The 27374-nt window shown below is 40.7% G+C and overlaps 2 protein-coding genes and 1 non-coding gene across 3 annotated transcripts; all 3 read left to right on the top strand.

Annotated features, from left to right (window-relative positions):
* Positions 1-1640: 1640 nt before the first annotated feature.
* On the top strand, positions 1641-15639 carry kpna4 (karyopherin alpha 4 (importin alpha 3)). Its single transcript, XM_007888560.2, has 17 exons — positions 1641-2111; positions 5208-5252; positions 5476-5565; positions 6946-6975; positions 7085-7137; positions 7329-7424; positions 7584-7669; positions 8115-8201; positions 8462-8631; positions 8725-8769; positions 9647-9778; positions 10637-10765; positions 11432-11536; positions 11732-11803; positions 11940-12102; positions 12937-13031; positions 13279-15639. The coding sequence occupies exons 1-17, from the start codon at positions 2043-2045 to the stop codon at positions 13375-13377; spliced, it is 1566 nt and encodes a 521-aa protein (XP_007886751.1). The 5' UTR covers positions 1641-2042; the 3' UTR covers positions 13378-15639.
* Positions 10851-11204, top strand: LOC121849926. Its single transcript, XR_006085413.1, has one exon.
* Positions 15640-24361: 8722 nt separating the features above from the next.
* trim59 (tripartite motif containing 59) lies at positions 24362-27202 on the top strand. The gene has a single exon (XM_007888552.2). It carries the CDS (start codon positions 24362-24364, stop codon positions 25700-25702), a length of 1341 nt encoding a protein of 446 aa, XP_007886743.2. The 3' UTR covers positions 25703-27202.
* The last annotated feature ends 172 nt before the right edge of the window (positions 27203-27374 follow it).

Raw genomic sequence — 27374 nt, 5'->3', positions numbered from 1 at the left:
ATCGAGCTACGAATTGCATTTGGGAACAGAGGTATTCAATTTATGAGATACTTGCAGGGAAATAAAACATTTTTTGTTGGGTTATCTTATTTAAAGTACTGCCTATCTTCCTACAAACAAAAGTCTTGAAAATGAAACTTTGTGACTTCGGAGCGTTTTGGGCTAAGAAAGACGTGGAACGCAACCTGAACCTGGCACTAACGAAAAAAAAAAAAAAATGTTTTAAACAAAAAAAAAGAGAATGTTCCCGTCTCTTCCGGCTGAGAACGTCGCTTGGGAATCCCGGTGCTGGGGCTCGGGGTTTATTACTGGTTTACTTTGGTGCCGCGATTTATCCTCGCGGTCGATAACGACGCTTCTCAAGCGGGGTTCAGTCCTGCAGCGCGGCGTTTGAGGAGCGCTCCCCGCACAGCCCGGAGGTCCGGGGATCGATGGCTCCCGGGATCGATGGCTCCCGGGGATCGATGGCTCCCGGGGATCGAAGGCTCCCGGGGATCGATGGCTCCCGGGGATCGATGGCTCCCGGGGATCGATGGCTCCCGGGGATCGAAGGCTCCCGGGGATCGATGGCTCCGATCAATGGCTCCGGGGGTTCGATGGCTCCCGGGGATCGATGGCTCCCGGGGATCGAGGCTCCCGGGGATCGATGGCTCCCGGGGATCGATGGCTCCCGGGGATCGATGGCTCCCGGGGATCGATGGCTCCCGGGGATCGATGGCTCCCGGGGATCGATGGCTCCGGGATCGAGGCTCCCGGGGATCGATGGCTCCCGGGGATCGAAGGCTCCCGGGGATCGATGGCTCCCGGGGATCGATGGCTCCCGGGGATCGAAGGCTCCCGGGGATCGATGGCTCCCGGGGATCGAAGGCTCCCGGGGATCGATGGCTCCCGGGGATCGAAGGCTCCCGGGGATCGATGGCTCCCGGGGATCGAAGGCTCCCGGGGATCGATGGCTCCCGGGGATCGATGGCTCCCGGGGATCGAAGGCTCCCGGGGATCGATGGCTCCCGGGGATCGATGGCTCCCGGGGATCGATGGCTCCCGGGCCGGACGACACGTCGGGGCGAGCTTCCTTACTTGTACCCGGCGGTGAGTAAGGAGCCCAGTCGGTGGATCGCTTGTCCGGGAGGTGGGGGCGGTGGTGGGTAATAATCACTTCAAAAATATGAGTGCGGTCACTTCTACCCACGACCGTTTGTGTGTGTGTGTGTGTGTGTGTGTGCGTATGGGGGGACGACGACGACGACGACGCCACTACCGCGCGCGTAATCGGCTGCCGCGAAGCGCTCCGATAAAGTACGGCGCTACATCAAACGCAAGGATTATCATCATTATAATAACAACAACGGCGGCGGCGGCGGCGGCGCCAGCAGTAGCCGCCACCAAACGGCCGCTTCTGGTTCCAAAGATGGCGCCGGGGGGGTGGTGGGCGGTTGCTAGGAGGCGGGAGGGAGGGAGGAGGGAGGGAGCGCCCCCCGGGAGGTGGAGGAGGAAACCCCGTCCCTTCCTATCAGAGGCCGCGATGGCGCGTGGTGCGCAGCCGTACCAGGAGCCGCTGGCCAATAGGCGCGCTGTTTACTGGCACCCGGGCCCCTCCCCCTCTCCTCTCCCGCTCCCCACCCCCCCTCTCCCTCACTGAGTTGTGGCGAGAGCGAGGCTGAAGCGTGTGTTTTTTTTTCCTTTACCGGCATTTTGCCCAAATCGGGCGGGCGGTGAGGAAGGAGGAGGAGAAGAAGGAGGGGGCGGGACGGACCGGACGGGACGAGGTGAAGCAAACCAAACGCCCAAGTGTGTGAGGAGAAGTCGGGGGGGCCCTCCCCGGAGCGAGACGGTGGGGTGGGAGGAGAGAGAGAGAGAGAGAGAGAGAAAGGAGAGAAAAAAATATCGTCCGAGGAAGAGAGAGAGAGAGGGACGGACGGACGACGACGACCACGACACGAGAGGCCTAAGCGGCAGTCGGGAGGGGAGGAGTTGGGGGGAGGGGGAGGGAGGGAGGAGAGCGGGAGCAGAGACGAGCCGAGCCCGTCCCGCGGAGCGCGAACATGGCGGAGAACGACAAACTGGAGAACCAGAGGCTGAAGAATTTCAAGAACAAAGGGCGGGATCTGGAGGTGAGCGGCCGGGCAGCGGCATCGGGTTTTTTTTTCTCCTCTCTTCCCCCCACACCCACCCACACCCACACCCACCCCCCAGCCCGTGTTTTTTTGGCCGCCATGACGATGCCGCCCGCCCGCCCGCCTTGGACCGTCTCTCGGGGAGACGTCAAGTATACCCGAGCCCCGCCGGCTCGAGGAGGAGGAGGAGGAGGAGGAAGAGGAGAGAGAGGCCTTGACTGACTGCGAGGCCCAGAGCCACCAGTCGCTGGAGGCGTGAAGCAGCGGCCGGTGTCCCCCCCCCTTCCCCCCTCCCCCCCACACACCACCTCCCGCGACGCGTTTAAAAGTTCAATCGAAATGTTGTCCCGTTCGTGTCTCTCTCTCTCTCTCTCTTCCCGTTCTCTTCTTTTCCTTTCCTTTCCGAGAGAGAGAGAGAGAGGGAGAGAGAGAGAGAGAGAGAGAGAAAAAAATGGGAAGAACGAGGAAGGCGCCTCTCATCGAAGCCGAACGCCACGAACTTTTATCTCGAATCGCCTACAGCGCTGTGGGTTTCAAGTCGGGCGCCGGATATTTATTTTTATTTTATTTATTTTTTTTTAAAAAAAAACACACACCTCGTCTCGAGGGTTTGAGAACTCGGGGGTTTTAAACTTAATTTTTGTAATCTATATGTATATATATAAAAAAAGAAAAGCCTGGTTACGCATCAAACCTGGGGTGGGGGGGGAGTTGGGGAGGAGGAGGAAGGAGGAAGAAATCAGTTGCGCGTTAAAAGTTAAAAGTTTTACTCGGTATTTTGTGTTTGGGCAACGATTTGTGAAGAAGGGAAAAAGGTGCAAATGACAGAACGAAAACCAGGGACACGGGTCGGGTCGTGATTTGTGAACCCCGCAGAGTGCTCCTCAACAGGAAATTAAGCGTCATGAATTCTAGTGGAGGCTTGATTTGGTTTAAGAGACGTGTTGTGAATTCCACGGCGAGATGTTTTTGTTCACCGTTCCCCCCCCCCCGAGTTTGAGGTGGCCTTTTCTCAAGTCGATGTTCGGGCCGCCACATGGACCGACTGCAGGATGGAAAGTGGAATGGAAATTTTGCTTATTGATGCGCCGAGAATGTGGTAGCGGTTTGCAAAGGCGATGATGTGAGGGGTGGGGAGGGTGAGTTGAAGGACGAGAGTGACGTGCAAGAAGTTTGAGTGTTTCTGATGCCTCGGGTGAAATTAAAGCATTGCAATGCTTCTTTGGAAGACAATGTTTCGGGTGATGTAATGCATTGCAAAATTATTTTAGCTGGCTTGGGGAACTCATTTTGTCGCTGATAAATGCTCCCCCAGAACGTTAAGTGATGATAATTCTGGAGGTTTAACGCTTAAGGCATTTAAACATTTAACGTGCCTTCTTTTTGGCAAATCGTTAATTTTGAGTTGGAAGAATTGTTTAGTTGAGTCGAAAAGCTATGGTTACTCACATGAGCAATGAAACTTCTTCAGGTAGTAGTGTGATGGATGTATTGTTTGGGAGGCGATTAAAATGTGCCTCGGGAGACTTCATGTGCTCTTAAGCTTTAAGTAATAAATAACTATATGCAGTAGTTACATTTTCTTTTCTCCGCCCAGAAAAGTGGTATAGCATTTAACATATAGGTTTCATAACGCGTCATAGGTGCTGTTAGTAGTTTGTTCCTTTGAAATTTTTTGATGTCATTGAATAGAGATGATATCATTGCTAAGTGTGACTGAGAAACCGAGCTGAATTAGCATGCGGTATTAATGCTGAATTATCCCTGAGTTTACTAACGCTATAATGGATCATTCAGCCCATTAAAGTCATTAGCATTCTTATTGTCTATTTTTAAGAAAGGTTTTAACTCCTTAATATAATGCAAATACAAAAACGGGGAAGAAGAAACTATAGTGTACTTGGCAAGTAGGATAGATTACCCCAACATTTGTTGCTGGAGTGAAAGCCCCTATTAAAACTAATATGCCATTTTCTCCCTTCCATTCCAGAGATGCCAGTAGTGCTCCAATACCTTGCCCAAATGACCATTCTTGAATTGCGAGCCTAAACACTGAGTTACAGCAAGCTATTTTGACTAGAAAGTATTGCTGCTAAGTCTTGTCAGTTTCCACCCAAAATTCGTGCACCGACAAGTTCCAGGAAGGTTCGATTTTAGGATATTGTTGGAAGAGTTCATCCTCTTGCATCGTGTCCTTTTCAATTCTAATCTTTTCCCTCTTAATTCATTTATCATGCCTCACTTAGCTCTTACATGTGCTTAAAGCTTCATGTAAGAGCTATTCAGCGTAGGGGAATGATAATTTTAAACAACCTATACATTTCATTTTGTTCATAGTGGCATAATCTTTACCTGTCAGTTTTCATCCTAAAGCAGCTTAGATGCATAATTTCCATGACATGACATTTGTAGGAATGCTATGTTGAATGTTTTAATTGTAAGCTACCAGCTTCTGTACAGGAAGCTGTATGGGCTCCAATATCTAGATGGAGTCAATGCTGATGTTTGTATTTTTTTGCTGAAGGCAGTGAGTAGTACTGAGGACCATAAACCCTTGGGTTTCCTGTGCAGGTCACAAGTCTTTGTCCCTGAGCTTGGCTGGAAAGTGGTAGCAAATCATTTATTGTGGAGTAAAATCGCAGCTGTTGGCAATCCTCCTTACCTGATGTCTGTTGCACTCTCTAGTATTCAATGGAGAGAAATCTTGGTAGGGAATCCTGACTTCTGCGCTTTCTTTCCCTCTCCACTTCACCCACTGCTCCCATGCCCAGGCGTATGAAGGTCAATTCTAGTAACCTAAGTGACTTTACTTTTCTTCACCTCCCACCTCTCTGCCTTCCCTCACCCCTACCTCATCCCTCCCCCATGCTTGGGCCTGACACCTGATTGTTCAGTGCTTTGGGACGTCTTCCTGATGTGAAACATGCTCTAGAAATGTGTTCTTGTTTACTAAAGTGTATATACAAGGAATAAACTTGTCATAATTGTTTAGTCACCATTTTCCTCCCTTAAGCGGCTCAAGCAATAGGTACAAAGAAACCTTTGTAACCTGGATAGTCAAGAAACAATAAACTGTAACTTCTTTCTCTTTAGTCTATGAGACGACAACGAAATGAGGTGGTCGTAGAACTACGAAAGGTAAGAGTTATTCAAAAATGTCGCTTATGTATCAGGAAAAAAAAGTTGAGATCGCTTGCATTGCTCTATCAGAAATGATCTTTTGGAGAAAATTTGCATATTTATGGGAAAACTTAGATTCTTGTAGCCAAACATATCTGCAACATTTGAGTTTTTTTATTAACTTTTAAGTGCAAGATTAAATTAGTTCTAATTGACCAGAGAGCTGTTTATTCCTTTACAGAACAAACGAGTTGAGCACTTGTTCAAGCGAAGAAATGTACCCCAAGAAGATGTTTGTGAAGACTCTGACCTTGATAGTGACATCAGAGTGGTAAATTTTACTAGTACATAAGAGAAATATTTGCTAGAACATTAGGCTTAGAATTAATCATGAGTGTTGACCAACAAATTATTTTATCTTCTGATCATTAGTTGGCCATTTCTCAGCATTTGCTGGATATTCTGATATGGTGCATGCTCTATGATTGTGAACTTGCTAATCTTAGTTTAGAATGCACAATGGCTTTTCAAATCGATGTATTGTGTAATGAGTTTGCTTATACTAAAGAAAATTCAACAAGAAAAAGCTTTTAATCTTTTACACTAACATCAGGCATAATGAAATCAGAACTATTCATAATTTGTATTGTATTAGTTCCCATCAGAAATTAAAATTTACATTTAAAATTTAGAAACTTAGAAATTTACAGAGCAGAAGGAAGCTATTTGACCCATCAAGTCTGCAGCGGTTCACAGAACAAGCCCTGCCCTGCCTTATCCCCAAACTGTTTAAGCCCCTCTTTCATATCCATATCCCCCAAACTGGGTGAAAGAAATCCTAAATTTCTCCTTTTGCTGTTATTGTGGTTGTTTTATAACTATGTCCCTTGGTTACTAACTCCTGTCAACAGAAATAAGTTCTCCCTATTTTCCTGTCGACCTCCCTAGTAATTTTGTACATGTCAATCGGATCCCCCCCCCCTCCCAACCTTCTCTGCTCTATTGAAAGTAGACCTAGCCTCTCCAATCTCTTCTCATAACTTGTAGCCCTTCGTTCGTGGAATCATTCTCGTAAACCTCCTCTGCACCACTTAAGCTCTTAACATCTTATTTTGATTATGTAATTTTCATGCACCATACCCTAACCACAAATTCTTGAATCTCGTTCATGCCTACAAAGCAGTGGTTCTGGTATCATGTGACATGGCACTTTGTAATTCAGTTTGAAACCATTTGTCCTTTTTGCCTGTAAGTTGTAAAATACAATTTTTTGTGCACTTTAGACCAGTAAAGCAGCATGACAGTTTATTGCAGTACCGCACAATATACTTTCACAACTGCCGCCAGTTTGTCTCCATTAGTGTAGATATCAAGCTTGTTGTAACTGTTTACCTCATGTTTAGTATAAACAGAAACATGAGTTGGAGATGTGGTATGTGATCTTGTCCTGCTTTTGACACTGAGCATGGCACTTGGCCTATTGGTTCATCTCACTTAAAAATAAATCATGTCTCAAAGCTTGAACACATGTACTTGTGCACTTGTCTATTAGTATAGTTTGGTACTATACATCCTAAACATGCCCTGAACTTGTGCCATCTTGTCATTGCTTCCTTCGCAAATCTGAAAGTATTATTCCAGTTTACCTTTTCTTTTTAAGTATCTTACTTTGGGAAGTGAGACTAATGCTCTTGTGTTTTTCCTTCCCTAGCAAAATACATCACTAGAAGCAATAGTACAGGTGATCAATTTTTTTTAAAAATCTGTCAAATTGTGGAGCAATTTTGTTTTTTTGCTGTGGTATGACTGTTAGATTAGTAGATTCTAATTATATTATTTGTCTCAAACAGAATGCTTCCAGTGACAACCAAGGACTTCAGCTCAGTGCAGTGCAGGCTGCCAGGTGAGACTCTTTTGAAATTAACCCGAATGGTTCTTATTGAAACAAATGCCTGAGCATTTCCTGTGTAATGTTTGCCAGTTGCTGTTTATCTGGGACATGTATGATTTGAAGCATTGAGTTTGAGCAGCTGAAGCTTTCTAGTTTAAATTTGGTTTTTATCGTCTCGTAACACTATTTCTTTCTTTCAACAGGAAGCTGTTGTCTAGTGATCGCAATCCACCGATAGATGATCTAATAAACTCTGGTATTTTACCTATTCTTGTGCGCTGTCTAGAGCGGGATGACAAGTAAGTAATTCTGATATTCGGGGGAAAAGACTCTTAATTGAAAATTGGATTAAATGTAGACTGGTGCGATTTTAGGAAAATATCTATTTAGTGATTATGGTGAAAAATTCTCATTGATGTATGAAAGTGACCTTTTCATAACATTGTTTTTCTTCTCAGTCCTTCATTACAGTTTGAGGCAGCATGGGCTTTAACAAACATTGCTTCTGGCACTTCAGAACAGACACAAGCTGTGGTTAAATCAAGTGAGTACAAAATATTGTTGTAGTTCTAAGTACTCTAATTTTAAAATCGCTAAGAGATGTTATAAGGCGCTATATCAAATGCAAGGATTATTAGTATTATTATTTTATTACTGTTTCCATTATTGTGCTTTGTCCATCTGGCTAACTACACTACAGTAACAACGTTTCCAAAAATAGTGATTTGTCTGTAACTTAAATTCAAAGTTTATTTTTTAAATAGTTAACCCAAAATAATTGATAAAACAATACATGTAATTGCTATGTGTTTTATCCCAGGTAACATTGCAAAATTATGATCATTGAAAAGTAAGAATTAAAGCAAACCATGTTCTATTTAACAAGAAGCAAGAGTGGTAGCTCTCTGAAAGAAAAGTAACATCTACTTGCCTTCATTACCCCAAATCCACTTTTACTTGAAGAAAATTGTTTGACTTGTTTTTTTTAGATGCTGTCCCACTTTTCCTGAGATTGCTACATTCTCCACATCAGAATGTGTGTGAGCAAGCAGTTTGGGCTTTAGGCAACATCATTGGTAAGTTTTTTTTAAATTTAACAATTCATAATGTCAGAGAATATCAAACAAGTAAGAGTAGTTTTGTTTATAAACCTAATAAGATAAACAAATGTGTTTTTGAAAAAGTAATTGTTTGTTCTGCTTGCCATGCGTGGTTACTTTTTAATATTGATTGGTATTGTACATGAGATTGTATAGGACCTGAAGAGACAATTGTGGTGTATCTAAGTTTGTTTGTTCTACATTATGGAATGTTATCTCTCAATTAATACCAACAGGAGATGGACCTCAGTGCAGAGATTATGTCATAAATCTGGGAGTTGTAAAGCCCTTGCTTTCTTTCATTAGTCCATCTATTCCCATTACTTTTCTTCGAAATGTCACATGGGTAATGGTTAATCTGTGCCGTCACAAGGACCCTCCTCCGCCAATGGAAACTATTCAGGAAGTAAGTAATTTGGCAATTTGTTGCACCTATTCTAAAAGAAAACAAATGCTGTAATTTTCACAAATTGCAATTTGAACCTTTTTTNCTTCCTAGATCCTTCCAGCCTTATGTGTGCTTATTCACCACGTAGATGTTAATGTAAGTAATACACAGCTGAAGTTGCCTCAATATAGTTTTGCATGGATTTCCTCTTAAAATGTTTCTATCTGAATGTAATTCATTGATGGATTTTGGGATTACAAAATGTATAGTGTTAGAGTAAAACTTCATTAATGGTGATTTGATTTACCGTAGAACATTGTTTGTGATTGATAAACAATTCTGAACATGTTGGTTAGCAACATTGGAAGGTGAACAGTATTTAACAGGGGGAGGTGAACATTAGTGATGGTATTCCTTAATTGGCATTGTTGGCAGTTTCTTTTGCTGTAGTTAGCAGATCAAAAGATTAGTAGTTGCAGCAAAATCAGAGTAAGTTTCCTACAAAGAGATGTGTTTAAAGCAGGTGACGAGCAGAGACAGGGTACTTCCACATTGTAGAGGGGGAAAGTCAAAAAGGGAGTTAGTCATCTTCTATGAGCGGTGGTAGGGAAATCCAAAAGTACACTATCTTATTTACATATAGGTTGTAACAGCTGCAGTGTCAAAATAAAATGCACTTGTGTGGTGGTGAGAAAAATCAGGTCAGCAATATAATGCAGTTTCATAAAACAGTATGAGCTTCAGTGTAAGTATTATGTGAATTGATGCACAATTGAATAGGATGTTATGATTAAGCATATGTTCATTAATATTATTCATCCGGCATACTTCCTCCATTAAATTTATATATGCAATAATTGCAAATACCTGTGTATCTGGAATATAGCCTCTCCAACATATTTGTTGATTCCAGGCATGATGTTGCTTAATATGAGTATCCAAATACATATTTATGGCATAATAAACTCTTTTGATGTTCTTTGGTGATGACTTTAGTTTAACTGCTACAGAAATTATCTTTTGTGGATTTTAGATTTTAGTAGATACTGTTTGGGCCCTATCCTACCTAACGGATGCAGGAAATGAACAGATTCAAATGGTGATCGATTCAGGAATTGTTCCTCACTTGGTGCCTCTGCTCAGTCATCAGGAGGTCAAAGTTCAGGTAAGGATCCAATAAATCTAATATTGTTCTTAGGCAGGATGTAAATAAAACTTGATTAGTGGAGATTTTAAATAAAATCGAAAATGCTTCAAATCTCAGTTCTGAAAGTCTTTCACTTTCAGTGTTTGCAGCATTTTAATTTAATAAACTTTTTGTTCAGTACAAAATGTTTCATTTTAGAAACCAATCTAAATAATGATTTGGTATCGACATTGCATTGAAAACTGGCATTTTTAAGTAGTTAATGAATTTAACCTGTGCTCATATAGAATAAAGTGGCCTCTCCATACAACTGCTCACTGTGGGTCTGTCCTCTGTCCCATTTATGTTGCAGCAGAAGGGGGCCAAAGAGTTAAGTAACATAATCTTGACACACAGCAGATTTATGATGTTTCAGCTGGCAATCGTGTGTGTGTGTGTATATAAATATATGTATATATATATATGTGTGTGTAAGAGCGAGAGATTGTATAATAAGGAACTTTGATGTTTGTACTTATCCTGCTAAGTCCTCTAGACTCAAAAACTGATTGTGTACGTGAAACTTAAATGGGCTGATACAATTGATACAATTTTACTTTGTTGTAAAATGTTTATTTTGAAAAGTACTTGACCCTTATTTGCTTGACTTTTCAAATAAGGAATTTCTGCTTTTCAATGTACTTCCAATAAAGAAATTTGAAATGTTAAGACTAAATTGCTGCTGGTTTCTAGATAAATTAAATGTTCTATTTTAAAATTGAGGAACTTTGTCTATGTTCCAATGTATGATCTTTTAAGAATTACAGTGTTGGACATTGCTTTTCATTATTGCCTTTCCTTTTCCTGTGATTTAACAAAATGTTAATTCTTGACCAGACTGCAGCATTACGAGCCGTTGGAAATATTGTAACTGGTACTGATGAACAAACACAAGTAGTCTTGAACTGTGAAGCTCTTTCTCATTTCCCAGGATTGCTCAGTCATCCTAAAGAGAAAATCAACAAGGTAAGATATCACTTGGAGAGTGGGAGTTGTGTTGCAATAATGTAGAGTCTTAGCAATACTTAACAAAATGCAGTATTTTCTCTGTTGGAAATGATGAAATTGAGATTAATGGGTGTGTTTGTATGTCTATGTGTGTATTAAGGGTGGCAGTATTTTTTTAGGTAGTTATCAGGTAATGGTAAGGTACACAAGTTCAATGGTTTAAAACTCTTATGATGAATGAGTGTGAATGGGGTTGTGTATGTTGAGGTTGGCGATGGTGGGGTCTGATTTCAAGGCTTAGTGCTGATACTGAAGTGCACCTGAAGGCAATCACAGCTCATTTTCAGGGCTTTGCAGTGTGATTGTGCTGATGATTAGAGCCCCAGAGAGCCCACCGGGTCAACCGAGGCACCCAGACTTCTCTAACAGGCGACTCTGTCACTGTGAGCTGATCCAACAGAGTTAGTATCTAAGAATGCTCGGAGATTGTTATGCAGTTTCATAGTTAAGAAGGGGTTTGTTCCAGCCATGCCTACCCTGCACAAACACATTTTCAGTAATAAGTTGATATATATAAGTCTTTGCATCAAAAAAGACCCTGAAGAGATTGATGTAACTTGTAAATAAATACATAATGAGTTTTTCTTGTTACTGTTTTATATCTCACGTATGTTAATCATTCAGGAGGCGGTGTGGTTCCTCTCCAATATCACAGCTGGGAACCAGCAGCAAGTCCAAGCAGTGATTGATGCTAACCTTGTTCCAATGATTATCCACCTCTTAGACAAGGTGGGTTTACATTAAACTGTTTGTATATTTCATTATAGAAGGGCTTTTGCAAAGTGAAGTTACAAAAACTTGACGCTGTAAACATCTGTGACAACTCAGTTACTTGGCAATCAAGTGAGCCAATGCTCCAGGGTTCATAATTTTAAACTTTTATACTTGGTTATGAATTCTGACTTCTCTCCCCCTTCCCTCCAGGGTGATTTTGGTACTCAAAAAGAAGCTGCTTGGGCAATAAGTAATCTAACTATAAGTGGGAGAAAAGATCAGGTGAGTAAGAGTACCAAAATAAAGTAAAATAATTAATGTTGGTTTTGATAAGGATTTGTGCTAAATTCTGTCAATTTGAGGTGTAATAGTTTAGATAAAATACATAAATGATATTACTGTCTGAATTATTCCCTAGGTTGCATACCTAATCCAACAAAAGGTAGTTCCTCCATTCTGTAACCTGCTTACAGTGAAGGACTCGCAGGTAGTGCAAGTGGTCCTGGATGGGTTAAGCAACATTCTCAAGATGGCAGATGATGAGGCGGAAACAATAGCGAACCTAATTGAAGAATGTGGAGGTAGGAAATTGACTTGAGATTTAGTCTTAATTAACATTGACATTATGCCAAGATTTGGGGAAATCACTTGGAGTGGCCTTTTCAGAGCTTTGTTATATTTGTGCAAAGACTATAAAGACTTTGTTCTACGACCGAGATTATGTTTCCTTTTCCTGTTAACAATCTCAATTGTTTTTCCGGAACATAAAGTTCTTGAGGTTTTCTTGAACGGGCAGTCCAATTCTCTTTGTAGCCAAAGCTCGTGAATTTTTGGCAGTTTTCATATAACGCTCAACATGGAATTTTCACCAGCCACCGGAATATGTTTTTTGTCTTGACTCTTGCCTTTATAGACAGATTAGTTCTATGCGTTTCAACTCTGCACTCTAAATATTTTATTTTGTCACTTTTCCCCCTTCCTCCTATTCTCTGCCGACTATATTCAAGAATGTCAAATACACACAAAATGGTTACATTTCTGTTTTTTTGCCTGCTTAAGTGTACATTATACGATATTCAAGTTGGGTTAGCCACATCTAAAAATGTTCACAACTCTTACTTGAATGTACAGTAAATCCTGTGATGCGCTTTGTTTCTTTCTCCTAATGTGAAAGATGCTGTAATCAATGCAAACATTTGTTATTGTTTCAGAGAAGTAGTCACTGTATTTCCCAGCAAGAATTGTGTTGCTGCTCTCTGTTAATTTTACTATTGATTTGATTATGTACTAGTTTAGCCATAAAACCTCTATGTTTTAGTGCTAAAAAAAATTTGATCCCACAAGTGATAGAAATTCATCTAAATACTGTATACTATTGGATGATTTTTAAAACTAACATTTCATATTCTGTTCAGGTTTGGAAAAGATTGAACAGTTACAACACCATGAAAATGAGGATATATATAAACTGGCATACGAGATCATTGATCAGTACTTCTCAACAGATGATGTAAGTTTGATACAGAAACAAATATTTCATGGACTAGAATTTACATAATGAAATTGCTATGACCGGCAGAATGGTTGTAATGCCTCATTCGCAATAACTAAAATACAGTGTTGCAATTGCATTTGAATCTGTGACCTAAACTGAACATATCTCTATGAACTGAACATAAACTAAACATATCTGGCAAGTTAATTGCACTCGGATCTGATTGAATTTTTTTAAGAAACTTTTTTTGGGTTTATTCTAGATTGATGAAGACCCTACCTTGGTGCCAGAAGCAATTCAAGGTGGAACATTTGGATTCAACTCTTCCACCAATGTTCCAGCTGAGGGTTTCCAGTTCTAAAAAAAAAAGGCATACTTCCTGGAGTTAGAAAAATAATGCAGCACTAAAAGGAAGGTTTGATCGATCGTGCTTGGCTCATGTGGGATCCACTGCTGTATTAAATCAGAGAGCTATTTTGCAGAATGCGTTTGGTGTCCAAGAAAAGCCCAAATGAAGTCAAGCTGGCGAGTGGGTGCGAATGCGCGTGAGAGTGGTAAATGTTTGAAAAAAATTCACAGTGAATACTTTTTAGGTTAAAACGAAAATGGGCTGAAAGTCAGAAGGAGATCAATGTCTACGAAGCATCTAAACAAAGATCGAATTTGATTATCTAGAATCAGGAGAAGAATGAAGTGCTACAAGTCTTCAAACTTCGTAAACCAAGAAAGGAACAACAGAGTCAGAAGGCCGAGGCTAGGAAGCGCTGTGTGAATGGACCCACTGTATGGATGTCTGGACTCAGTACTGTGGAGCCAGGTTCATTACTTGAAATCTTGGGCTCTGTGATCACCCGTGAAGTTAAAACTCCCAACTCATGGAGTTCTGTGTGGAAGAGAGTAGTGTATGGGCGTGATGTTGTATGTGAACGCATGCAAACTTGATTGCCTTCAAGGGGCTAATGAATAAACCCAGAAAACCACCAATATGAGTTTGTTTTTTTATTAATATTTAATATACACTGGAGAATTTAATCAATTTAGCAGCAGTGCATTATATAATTTACCTGTATTATTTTGGGTTGAATCTTGCAGCATATGCATTTTGCTCATTTTGTTTTACTTTCACCTTAATCGTTCTAATTTTTTTAAGAAAGTTCGTGCATCTTGCGTATTTTATTTGTAGTTTTGAGTTGAAAAAAATACTCCTAACTAAACAATTGCACCAGTTGAAGTTAAATGCTGCAAGTTGCGTTCCATAAAAATCATGAATATAGTAATGAATTAATTGAGTGATATAATGGTAATTAGTTGCTCACGTGCATAAATTCTGCAAAGAAGAAAAAAAAAGGCACATGTACATGCTCTGCTGCATAATTAACTTTAAAATGTTGCCATAATTTTTAAAGTGCAGGGATCTTCAAACACCAGCAGTGTTGTGGAAATAGTCATCTTTATAGTCATAACTTGGGTAAATGAAGTTGACTAAGATGTTCAAATCACCTTGCATGTATTAATTGATGTCGATTTCTAGTTTATTTCAGCTTTTTTTGGTTAGCTCCTGCATAGAATATAGTACTAATAGCCTTTTGAGGGTAAATGTGCTGTTGAAATATTTGTTTCCTGATTTCCTGACAAATAGACCATTTGGATTAAGACTAATTTTAGTTCTTACTTTCTGCTTAAGGGGGATTAATAGAGGTATGTATAGATGTATTAATCAAATATGAAACCACCTTTGGCATGTTTGATACTTTTAGGAAGGATATTTTTAAATTAGATACAAGTAGCCATGAACAATCTTTGAGCCACTTTAAGAAGAGCGTGCGTTTCAAGTGACTTGCATTCAAACTATGCAAGTTTTAAGATTCTGAAAAGTAAATGCCTCCTTGATGAGGTTCCAGCACACTAAATTTGGTAAGTTTTATTTATTAAAGGAAATGTGTAACACCTCTTGGTAAGGTGGCTCATTGTAGGAAATGCTGTGCCTTCTCTCTTAGAGCACAAGTGTTGCATGAACAAGTTTTGCTGTATTTAAGGTAATAGTCGCTAAAGGGAAGTGTGAAAATAATTACCTGGTTCCTATTTTGTGTTGGAATTTAGAATATTGTAGACTGGATTAATTGTAGTCGTAATTTCTTTTGTAAATTAGTTGGGTTACCCTTGAAGCATACTTTTGTCATTCGTACACATGCTTTGAAAGCTCGACAAAAATTGGAAACGGCAGAAAACTGGCTTGCTTACACTGTTTTCTGTTAGAGTGCAAGCAGTCTGTCTTAGAGCAAAATAAACTTAATGAAACTATTCTGTGTGGCTTGATATTCCATTGTGGCATTGATGCATTAATTTCTAGGTTCCATTTGGTGGACTACTATATTTTTAAAAATTAGATCACTAATAAACCTGCGATTTGCTCAACCTTTGTGCTGTAGAATACATTTCTCAAGGGGGTGGGGGGGGGGGGGAATCTCCCGAGTGTTCAAATCAAATGCTGGTAATGTCAGGATCTTAATTCTCAAGAGTTATGTTGGTGATCTTGCCTTTTCTAGTGGAATATTCACGAATGGAGAAATGAGGTCACTCACTGATGGTGGTCTAACCTGTATTAAAAAGCTTTTATTGTCAACCAACTTGTGTTGAATTTTTCTGGTATCTACCCTGCTGCTCAGAAATGGATGTGGAGAAACGTAATGGAACGGATTGATGGTATAACTGAAAATTGGAAGAAGTCATGATTGCAAAATTGGGGGTGGGGGTAGAGACATAATTCATTGCTCCAAATCAAATACATGGCAGGTAGTTGCTGCAGTAACATTAACAATTTTTTAAGCATACATAAATCTGACTGGGTTCTGTGATACCAGTTCCGGGATGAAGTAATGCATATAATGAATTGTGTGTAATCTGACCTTCCTTAGGTTTGTCAACTGCTGGTGCCCTTTCAGATTCTTCTTCCCTCCCATCACCACAGCCACCCTATCCCCACTTCTGGTCAGGACTTATTCACATTGACCAGGGCAATATTGGCTACTGTTCCATAGCCAAAACATTTGCAGCAAAACACGAATGCTACACTTGCGATTGCACCCAGTTGATGGAACCTCGAATGATAGATCGATCAATCCAGTTCCTTGGATCAGAGGAGCATTTTAGGACAAACTATGTGCCGTTTGATGCATCTGGTTGTCTTAAAGATGTCCTCCCGACGTGAAAGGCGCTCAATAAATGGAATCTTGTTGTTTTGCTTCAGAGTGGAACACCTTACTGGCCTTTGTGAATTTATCAAGAAATGTAAGGCTCACCAATTATTTTAAAACCTTTTTGATTTAAATGAAATGGAAAAAGTTTCTCCTTTTACCTTTTATTGTTGCTGTTGGACAAGCATCAGTTTGTGATGTTTGCGTGATATTTTAGTCGGGTATCGCTGGGGGGTTGCGGTTGGACGTATTCGACTGAACTGGTCTACCATAAGAAAGTCAATGTAACAACGTCTCATAAAACTAGAGTATATCATTTATTCTATTGAGACTGAAGATGCAATGTGGTACGGTGAGGTTAGATTTGCTTTTTAACTAGGAAGCAAATACATTGTTGAAAATTGGAAATATGAAAAGGGGTGGAGAGCGAGCGGGAGAAATTACACTGCCGCGTCTATTAAACACAGGCACGGTGGAGAACGGCCTTCGTCTGTGCTGTCATTTTCTACAGCGGCTTGAGCAAAAATTCTCTACATTTCTGGTTAAGACGGGTTGGAGCGTATTCAAAAAAATTATCTTTACAAGTTCAAACATTTCTTCAACAATGCGTAACTACAAGTCTTGTGCGTTTTGTAACTTGTGGCCAACATGTTTTTTTAACGCACTGCACTGGAGAAGAATTCTCTGGAAAGGAATGTTAAAGCTGGGTTTCCTATTGCAATGTAGGAAGTGATCTAATGCCACATCCGCTAATAGAGTAATGCAAATTGGCAGCGAGGGGTTGTACTGTGTGCTCTGATCATTCAGGTTGGAACCTGTATGTACACAGCTATACTTGGGCATTGGTCTACAGTATAACAGAGTAAAATGCACATGGAAAATATTCTCTGCACCCCACCCCTTAAACAATGTGGAGTCCTGTAGCTCAGTGGTTAGAGCACTTGCTTTGCAAGCGAGAGATCTGGGTTCGATTCCCAGCAGGGTGAAACCTTGGGCAAGTTTCCTTACTCGCCTGATGATAATCCCTCAAAAAAAAACAATAATAAATTGGTCATTTCAATCCATGACTTTGTGGGACGCTGCTGTACGCAATTGGCTGTTGCGTTTTGCCCACAAATACACGGTCAATTCACTTTACAGTATTCTGTGAAGCGCTTTGAGACGTTTCGAAGGCGTGAAAAGCTCTATCAAATATCAAGGATTATTTATTATTATTAAAAGTGTGATAATTCCCGTCTGGAAGTCCAAGCATCAAGAATAGTATCCCTCGATTTGGGTCTGGAGGGACTTTAGTTAAAAAGACAATTTAATTTCTGATCATGCGTCGATACTGTGTATTTTACAATGCATTTAATGTTGATTCAAGAGTTAAAACATTTAATATAATTAAGACATGAAACAGTGTAAACTGATTTTGTGGAACGCGGTAGGTTTACTTAACCAGTGTTTGGTTCTCTATAATAATGTTAGGAGACAGACTATTGCCATCCAAGGGATTATATTTGCACCCGATGTGACTATATATACACAGGACAAAATGTAATACAATAATTACAGTATATTAGAAATGCAGGACAACACAAATAATAAACAAATACCAGCCAGGCCTGAGAGCTGGTTTATTGAATGTTCTTGTCAGCCAATAATCCAACTCAATTTACTGTTGTGTTCCTCAATTTTTTATACCCCACTTGTTTAAATTTAACAAATCAATTGGCTGCTGCGTTTCGCCCACAAATTTACGGTCAATTCACTTTACAGCATATTCTGTGAAGCGCTTTGGGACGTCGAGAAGACGTGAAAAGCGCTATATCAAATGCAAGGATTATTATTATTATCAATCAGTCAATCAATCAGTCAATCAATCACTCAACTGCTTCCAATAGACAACGGTAGATTTTCACAATCGCCGCCCAAGTCACGATGAGCTGCCCAGATGTCTCAAAGCGCTTCACGGAAGTATATCGTTCAGTTGGGGCTGTGTTGGGGTTGGGGCTGTGTTGGGGTTGTGTTGGGGCTGTGTTGGTCACTCAGACACCACTATATCCTTCCTCAAACAATAATTATCCTGGGGTTTGACACAGCGCCTTATCGTGTCGTCCAGATGTCTCAAAGCGCTTCACGGAAGTATATCGTTCAGTGAATCGACTGCATAGTTTGTGGGCGAAACAACAGAACGTCTTAAGGAAGATACCGATGGATTTATTTATTTTAAATAAATATTATTTATTTTAATAAATGATACATTTTTTGAAAAATTGGTCACTCAACCCATGAGTGTTTGCGGGGACGGTGCTGTGTGCAATTAGCTGCCGTGTTTCGCCCACCAATATACAGTCAATTCACTTTACAGTATATTCTGTGAAGCGCTTGGAGACGTCTCGAAGACATAAGGCGCTATGTCAAATGCACGGATTATTATTATCAGTTGTAGCATTTTCTGTTTTGATTGCAGATTTATCAACAACCGTTTTTCTTCCGGTAACTCCTAATGACCTAATTATAGCGCTGGATAACAGAAATGTCCGGGTGCAATCTGCCCTTTAAAGCGCTCCTTTTGCCGAAGTGTGAATTTTACAATCTTCACAGGGTTTCACCAAAAGCCGTTCACTGAGTGTGTTCGCGTTAGTTTAAACCTTGTGTCGCGCCGATCACAAGTCCTTTGGGTTCAGCAGAAAAACAAACTTAAAATGGAACGAAAACTTTGCCCGTTGTGTCTGTCACAGGTTTAATTATCATTACCGAGTTTTGCATCTATACATTTTCTTTCACCAATGATAATAATAATAATAATAATAATAATATAATAATCCTTGCATTTGATATAGCGCTTTTCACGTCGGGAGGACGTCCCAAAGCGCTTCACAGAATAGACTGTAAAGTGAATTGACTGTATATTTGTGGGCGAACGCGGCAGCCAATTGCGCACAGCAATGTCCCACAAACAGTCGTAGATTGAAAATGACCAATTTATTATTGTTTTTGTTTTTGGAGGGATTATTATTAGGCTCTGTGTGGAGTAAGGAAACTTGCCCAAGGTTTCGCCCTCTGCCTGGAATTGAACTCAGGTCTCTCACTTGCAAAGCGAGTGCTCTAACCACTGAGCTACAGGACTCCACAAATGATGAAATAAAACCTAAACAACATAATAACATAATCAATCACCGTGACCAATAATCTCCCAAATAAGCCATTCATTTCATGGCTGTAGGGACATTACTGTGTATATCTTATAATAATAATAATCCTTGCATTTGATAATCCTAATTAATTATTGATAATTAATAATCCTTGCATTGATTGACTGCCTGATTGGCTGATTGATTGACTGATTGATTGACTGACTGACCGATTGACTGACTGATTGATTGACTGACTGATTGATTGATTGACTGATTGACTGATTGATTGACTGATTGATTGATTGACTGATTGATTGACTGACTGATTGACTGATTGACTGACTGATTGACTGACTGATTGATTGATTGACTGATTGATTGACTGATTGACTGACTGATTGACTGATTGATTGACTGATTGATTGACTGACTGACTGACTGATTGACTGATTGATTGACTGATTGACTGATTGACTGACTGACTGACTGACTGATTGATTGATTGACTGACTGATTGATTGACTGATTGATTGACTGATTGATTGACTGATTGACTGACTGATTGACTGATTGACTGATTGACTGATTGATTGACTGACTGACTGACTGATTGATTGACTGATTGATTGACTGATTGATTGACTGATTGATTGACTGACTGATTGACTGACTGATTGACTGATTGATTGACTGATTGATTGACTGATTGACTGACTGATTGACTGATTGATTGACTGATTGATTGACTGATTGACTGACTGATTGACTGATTGATTGACTGACTGATTGACTGACTGACTGATTGACTGACTGATTGATTGACTGACTGATTGATTGACTGATTGACTGATTGACTGATTGATTGACTGACTGATTGACTGACTGACTGACTGATTGACTGACTGATTGATTGACTGACTGACTGACTGATTGATTGACTGACTGACTGACTGACTGACTGATTGACTGACTGACTGACTGACTGATTGATTGACTGATTGACTGACTGACTGATTGACTGACTGACTGACTGACTGATTGATTGACTGACTGATTGACTGACTGATTGACTGATTAGTTTGTTTTGCAGTTTCAAGGTTTCAAATCCTCGCGGATCTCAGCCATTCGCTGAATTTGAACACTGCAAATACTGATGTGCGCAACTGCCAAACTGTACAGAGCAGAAACACAGAGAGAGAGAGAGAGAGAGGAGAGAGAGAGGAGAGAGAGGGAGAGGGAGAGGGGTCCTCCTGTGGAGGAGCAGTACAGCCCTTATACACACAACGGTGGGTCCAGTTCGGTGTCTGATGAGCGATGTGTATTTATTATTGTATTGATTTGCTATTTACATCCCTCGCGACCCTCACAGTGTGTGTTTGTGGTGTGTGTTGTGGCTGTGGGTTTGTGGCCAACACTGAGACGAACCGTTGGCAGTTTGGAGGCCGCAGTCAAATGAAACCATAGACAACAACAACGACAATCTTTTCCGATCTCGTACCTATTCTGGGGGGGCGGGGGGCAGATGGGTGGGTTGGGGGGTGTGTGTGTGGGTGTGTGGGGGGTGTGTGTGGGGGTGTGTGTGTGGGGGGGGTGTTTGTGGTGTTGGGGCTGTGTTGGGGTTGGGGTTGTGTTGGGGTTGGGGTTGGGGTTGTGTTGGGGTTGGGGTTGGTGTTGGGGTTGGGGTTGTGTTGGGGTTGGGGTTGTGTTGGGGTTGGGGCTGTGTTGGGGTTGGGGCTGTGTTGGGGTTGTGTTGGGGTTGGGGCTGTGTTGGGGTTGGGGTTGTGTTGGGGTTGGGGTTGTGTTGGGGTTGGAGCTGTGTTGGGGTTGGGGTTGTGTTGGGGTTGGGGCTGTGTTGGGGTGTGTGGGGCTGTGTTGGGGCTGTGTTGGGGTTGGGGCTGTGTTGGGGTTGGGGCTGTGTTGGGGCTGTGTTGGGGTGTGTTGGGGTTGGGGCTGTGTTGGGGTTGGGGCTGTGTTGGGGCTGTGTTGGGGTTGGGGCTGTGTTGGGGCTGTGTTGGGGTTGGGTTGGGGCTGTGTTGGTGTTGGGTTGGGGCTGTGTTGGGGCTGTGTTGGGGTTGGGGTTGGGGCTGTGTTGGTGTTGGGGATGGGGCTGTGTTGGGGCTGTGTTGGGGTTGGGGCTGTGTTGGGGCTGTGTTGGTGTTGGGTTGGGGCTGTGTTGGGGTTGTGTTGGGGATGGGGCTGTGTTGGGGCTGTGTTGGGCTTTGTTGGGAGGTGTAAACTTGCAGTCAAAGTCATACACAGTCTGAATCATTGGGGGTTGAATCGCGTGGATACAAATCGGTTGCAAAGTTGTAAATGTATCTGCGTTTGGTGCCTTGACATCTGATACTATATTCGCTACATCTGTCTGTCTGTCTGTCTGTCTGTCTGTCTGTCTGTCTGTCTGTCTGTCTGTCTGTCTGTCATGTCTAGAGTCTGTCTGTCTGTCCCTAACCCTAACTGTACAGCAACTTTGAAAGCTGGTTAGTTAGTAGTTAGTTAGTTAGTTAGTTAGTTAGTTAGTTGTAAAGCGCCTGAACTGCCACAACCCGACAGCACATGTATGGGCTGATTTGGAGAGGAAACCTGGTGTAACTGCAGCGCCAAGTGCTGGTGTGACTGGGCTCTCGTTTGCCACAAAGGATTTTTTTGTTCTCTCTCTCTCTCCTTTTTCTGTCGTTGTCGCAATTGTTAATCCGGATAATTGTTGTGCAGAAAGAGCCTCTGCTGTGCGAGAGAGGCGGTGGTTCCCCCACTCCGAGGCCTGACTGATGCAATCCATATTTATGACCTCATTTTTAATCCACAATTGCCATCGTCCACTCTAATAATCCAGGATGGCATTTTGTAAGTAACTACGCCCACTTCTTTGTGAAATCGGAGAGACTCCGTTTTTTTTTTTAGGTCAACGGATTTATATCCATTTCCTCCTGATTTCAGGATGACTTCTTGAAGACTCTCATCCTCTCCAGTTGTTTATCCAGACATTGCGTCCGAAAATTCTTCGGGGGAGACGCTCATTTCGGGCCGCAACATGTGTTCGAAATTGTTTTTTTTTTCGTATTGATTACTTATTAAATCATTGATGTGGAATAGGTCCACCGAGCTATTGTCTGTTAAGCAGTGAGCCAAGTGTCCCTGAGCGATCGGTGTAGGTAAAGCCAAAGACATCTCCCACCATCATGTTCTCCTGGGTTAAGCACTTTGTTAACACTCTCGTGCCGTAATATTCTCAGATCAATAATGAGCACTTGGTCAGAAGGAGGTACTGGTGGAAACCTTGAAACTATAAAAGAAAAGTAATTCGCTGCAAAATCTGGAATTTTCTATTTATTCGGCCAGTGAAAAACATCAGTAACAGGCAAGAGAAGCTGTTTTTCTGCCCTATTCTCTGATACGTTGTGACATTTTTGCGAAAAGCGTTCTTATAAATGTGTGAGTTATTTGATAATTAGTGAAATAAACTCGTCGTCGTAGCTTTCAATGGAATTTGATAATGCGTTTCAAAATGTACTGTTTAAAATTGTAATTACGCATTCAATCATATCAGCTTTCAATATAATTTAGTCTGTTTTATGGTTGTTGACTACAGTTGAAGAAACAAAATGAGTATATGGATAAGGATTTAACATTTTAAACCAATAAACGTTCCAATAAAAATAGTGCTGTAGGGCACTGGGCAATCAATTCGACTCCAATCTTTAGAGATGTGCAATAGTCACGTTAACAAACACCACCACCGTCTCAAAACTTCTCAAATCCTTTCCTAAAAATGGTGGATTTGTTTTTTTTACGAGAAGAGTAATCATTTGGGATTTTAAACCCTCTGATTGATTTATCCATCAATTATGTTCAAAGAATGAGACCACTTGCCAAACACCAGGCCATGTTTACCTGGAGCATTGAACCCTTTCACTTCTCTTCCCATCTGTACAACTCTTAATACGCCCAGATGAGGGAATTATACCTCATCAGTGTTCATGTTGAGGTTCAATTTGATATAAAAATGGTCACAAAGAAATGTTCTTTTGCCTCCTGTTGAGGATCTCTACTAATACACAATCCTGATATTTTATGGGAAGGTTTGCTACAAATCCCAGTGTGTGAATCCTCAGTACAGAAGCTTCCAATTCTTTATGCAGATTCTGTCTCATATTGTCTTTTAAATGATAAATGCAAATTATTTCATGCCGAACGTGGCAGATCCTCGTGAATTAAAATGTGCCAATAATAAGCGAATTCTCACATAGCAGTTTTTAACATGTCTGCATGAACTGTAACGTAAACTAACAAATTGATTGGGGTAGATAGACAGAGTATGAGAATTAGAATTGAGAAGCACACGTTAATGGAAGTCCTTGACGCTCTGTATTTTGGCCTTGGGACAATTTTGCTTTTGCTAAAATGAACTGGAATACTTTTGTGAGACAACTGATTTGCTGATGATTTAAATATTCAAGATTAAACTGTCGATGTGATTGATTTTCTAATTAAACGTGGCATGTTTGGGGCGGGGTTTGATTGAAGTTATTAACATTGTACTCTAATGTAATCGAACGTGCAGAGAAATTTCCAACATGATGGTGGATTAGTCTGTTTAATATGGCCGGAAAGGCATAATCCTGCACCCAATTTGGGTCACGCCCCTGCCCCCAGACTTTCTGGTACAAGATCCGAGAGGGAATAAGATATGGAGCAAAATTAAAAGATTGATTTAAAAAGTCGCGCGAGTGATTTTGCTAACTGCACTCTTGCAAAAAAAAAAAAATTATATACAACAATTTGCATCGGGAATAACAAGTCAGCAACCCATTGAAGCACAGTTCTGTCGACGTTTTCATTTGTTCTCAGATTGGACATGTTTGCGCTACAATACGGATCGTGTCATCCGTTCGGGTGGGAGCATATTTCCAGTGTGAATGCACCTTTGTTGTGTAAAATCCGACATTATTAAAAAAAAAATGGGGAAATCGAGTAAGGAATGTTGACGTGCTACATTAATTGTACTCTTTTTTTATTTTCAGGCAAAAACATGGATAATTTCGAGGAGGACTTAACTTGCTCCGTTTGTTATTCTATTTTTGAGGACCCTCGCGTCTTGCCTTGTTCTCACACTTTCTGTAGAACCTGTTTGGAGAACATTATCCAAGGTTCAGGCAATTTCTCCGTTTGGCGTCCCCTGCGATTCCCGCTGAAATGCCCCACCTGCAGAAGCATTGTGGAGCTTCCTCCAACAGGCATTATCTCATTACCTATAAACTTCTCGTTGATGGGAATTATTGAGAAATACCAGAAAGAAGATCATCCAAAGACTCCAACCTGTCCAGATCACTGCAGACAACCATTAAACATGTTCTGCCTGTTAGACCGCAAGTTGGTGTGTGGCTATTGCTTAACAGTGGGCCAGCATCAAGGACATCCTATTGATGATCTACAGAATGCTTATATTAAAGAAAAGGAAACTGCTAACAAACTTGTTGAGCAACTGAGTGATAAACACTGGGTAGTTATGTCCGTTTTCATTGAACAGTTGGTGCTTCAGAAAGCTCAAGCTGAACAAATCATTCAACAGGATAAAGACACGGTCGTCCAATATTTTGAGGATCTCCAAAAGACTCTGCAAACTAAAAAGGAAGCTCTTCTTGCTGCTTTGGATGAAGTCAATGCAAAAATTGCCAGCGAATACGATCCACTGATTTACAAGATGAGCGAAATGAAGGAAGAACAGCTTGCCCTTGAAATATTTGGTGCATTTGTTGAAGAGGAAAAAGATCCCCTGACCTTTCTTGAGAATATTCACATCTATCGTCAGAGAGTGAACGCTTTGATCAAAACCAAGCTTCCAGTAATTCGCCCGCTAGATATCCAGCCTCGGGCAGGACACTTTCTGATGGAGAAATGGTCAAAGATCACAGTTGGGCATATTGAACAAGCACCAATTCCGCAAGTGAAACACTGTTTGGAAAACCAATGGAATAAAGATCTCGCATCATATTTGAAACACGTATGGGAGTTATCTCATAAGGTTTTAACTACAGGTGTATTCATAGCAGTGCTGTTTCTGTTAGCTATACTTTCACTGAGCATTTTCCTGAAGGAGAGTTGTATTGATGTGTTGAATGCTACAAACAGCAATCTCCCAGATGTGCAAGCAACATCGTGGAAAACTGTCTTAGAAGTTTGCACCAAACTTCAATCACTGAAAACAATTTTGGAAAATTTGATTGAAACACTAATGGATTTTTTCTGTCAGCTGCCAGCCTATTTTCCTTGTATTTATCAAATATTTGGTTTCCAGTTAAGCAGTGCTTTTCAATATGCTTCGAACAGTTTGTGGAGTTTATTTTTATCAGGAAGTCAAGAACAAGCTTAGCAAAGAGGCCTTTTGCATTTGTTCTGTAGGTTTGTTTCGCACACACCATGGATAAATTAAAACATATAGAAGTCATAGGACATTAGGATTTCTTTCTTTAAGGCAGAAAATGGTTTATCTGCCCACGTCATCCATTGTGTCAACCTTTGCGATGCAAACATTGGGAAATTGAATATTGTACTTTTTGTATACATTGTTAGGATAAGGTTTGAGTTCAGTTTGTGTAGGTTGCAAAGACATATTTTCCTCAAACAATAGGTAGTTACAATAATTATTGCTGGCCCTTCTTGCTGTAGATGATCAGATCCTTTTGGAAGATCCTTCTTGTGGTAAAAGGAAACTAGAGGGCAATATATACCAAAATGTATTTAGTTCGCTACAGCGAACGTGGTCTGACACGACTTTACTATCTTGCCAGATTCAACATGTTATTCATGAATTTATTTAACATCAGTGCCAGATACATATGCAAAGCAGCACATAATTGTATTCACATACCAATGAAACGACAAAAAAATAAAAGGCAGCACAGCCGTTTGTATTAAATAGCAATACAGTAGAATTCAGGAACGGTACCATCTCAAAAGACGATAGTTTTATAATGTTTTGCGAGGAACGCTTATACAAGGCCATTAAGATAGATATGAAGGTTTCAGTCCACAGAAGTCATTGGTGCTGAAAAGGTTTGATCAATTCCTGAGTTACCAATATAAAACTTGGTTAACTTTTTTTATAAGATATATTTCCACCTTCCAATTTAAATTTAATGTACTTTCTATTTTAATAGTGTTTCTGAACAAAACATTTTTTCTCCAATGCTTTTCATGTAATTGAACAGATGACACAAGTATCAAATGTATACAGGAAATGCGGAAATCATTTGGAGTTGAGGTACAGGTTAACCATGACCCAAGTAGGGTGGTAGAACAGGCTCGAGGCACTGAATGGCCTACTATTCCTATGTCGGCAGAAAGTAGTCTTATAGAAGGTGCATATGAAAATCATTTTGTTCTCAAACTGAATGCAGCAGATTCCCTTGCAATTTTAAATTGCTGTTGATTTACTTTTATCTGTGGCACGGAGTCAACATTTGTTGCAAATTTCAACTAAAAGTGGAGCTAACGGGCGCAGATATATTCAAAAGAGTTATGAATCATTTCTGAGGGAAAAGAGGTAAATGGGCCAGATTGCTTGCTGTGAGTACAGAATTTTATAACAGACTTGTATTGGGTTACTATTTTAATTATGAGAAAAATCACAAAGTTTAGTACTGATGCTTTTTATATTAGGATATAATGCAAAATGCCTGTAGTATTTGTAGTATAATTAGAAAACTGTTGCTTACTTTGTGGTCAATGTATTTTTTGTATTTTTTTTACTAATTATTATGAACCTGCTAACTCATGTACTGAGGACGATTGTGTGAATTAAATATTACTTATATAAAATTACATTGGTAATCATTTTCACGACAATAGAACAGAAATGCCAAACCTAAAGTTAGGCGAAGTAGGACTCTTAATGGGTGTGGGGGGGGGCAAAGATTTGATAAGGCATTATATCAAATGCAAGGATTATTATTATAAGTATTTTCTATTTATTAAACATATTAAAAAGAAATCTGTGAAAAAAAATCTAACGTACACATTTGAAAGAGAAGTTGTTTCTCCAT

This window comes from Callorhinchus milii, unplaced genomic scaffold (assembly GCF_018977255.1).
Source record: "Callorhinchus milii isolate IMCB2004 unplaced genomic scaffold, IMCB_Cmil_1.0 Scaffold11, whole genome shotgun sequence".
In the NCBI taxonomy this organism is placed as follows: domain Eukaryota; kingdom Metazoa; phylum Chordata; class Chondrichthyes; order Chimaeriformes; family Callorhinchidae; genus Callorhinchus; species Callorhinchus milii.
This window is presented reverse-complemented; position numbering and strand designations above follow the sequence as displayed.

What these genes read in the sequence shown, in the direction of transcription:
- kpna4 (XM_007888560.2), top strand. Translation starts at nt 2,043, where the DNA reads ATGGCGGAGAACGACAAACTGGAGAACCAGAGGCTGAAGAATTTCAAG. An exon ending in TTGATAGTGACATCAGAGTG is followed by an intron (nt 5,566 to 6,945) that starts GTAAATTTTACT and finishes TTCCTTCCCTAG; the next exon opens with CAAAATACATCACTAGAAGC. An exon ending in GGCTTTAGGCAACATCATTG is followed by an intron (nt 8,202 to 8,461) that starts GTAAGTTTTTTT and finishes TAATACCAACAG; the next exon opens with GAGATGGACCTCAGTGCAGA.
- trim59 (XM_007888552.2), top strand. Translation starts at nt 24,362, where the DNA reads ATGGATAATTTCGAGGAGGACTTAACTTGCTCCGTTTGTTATTCTATT.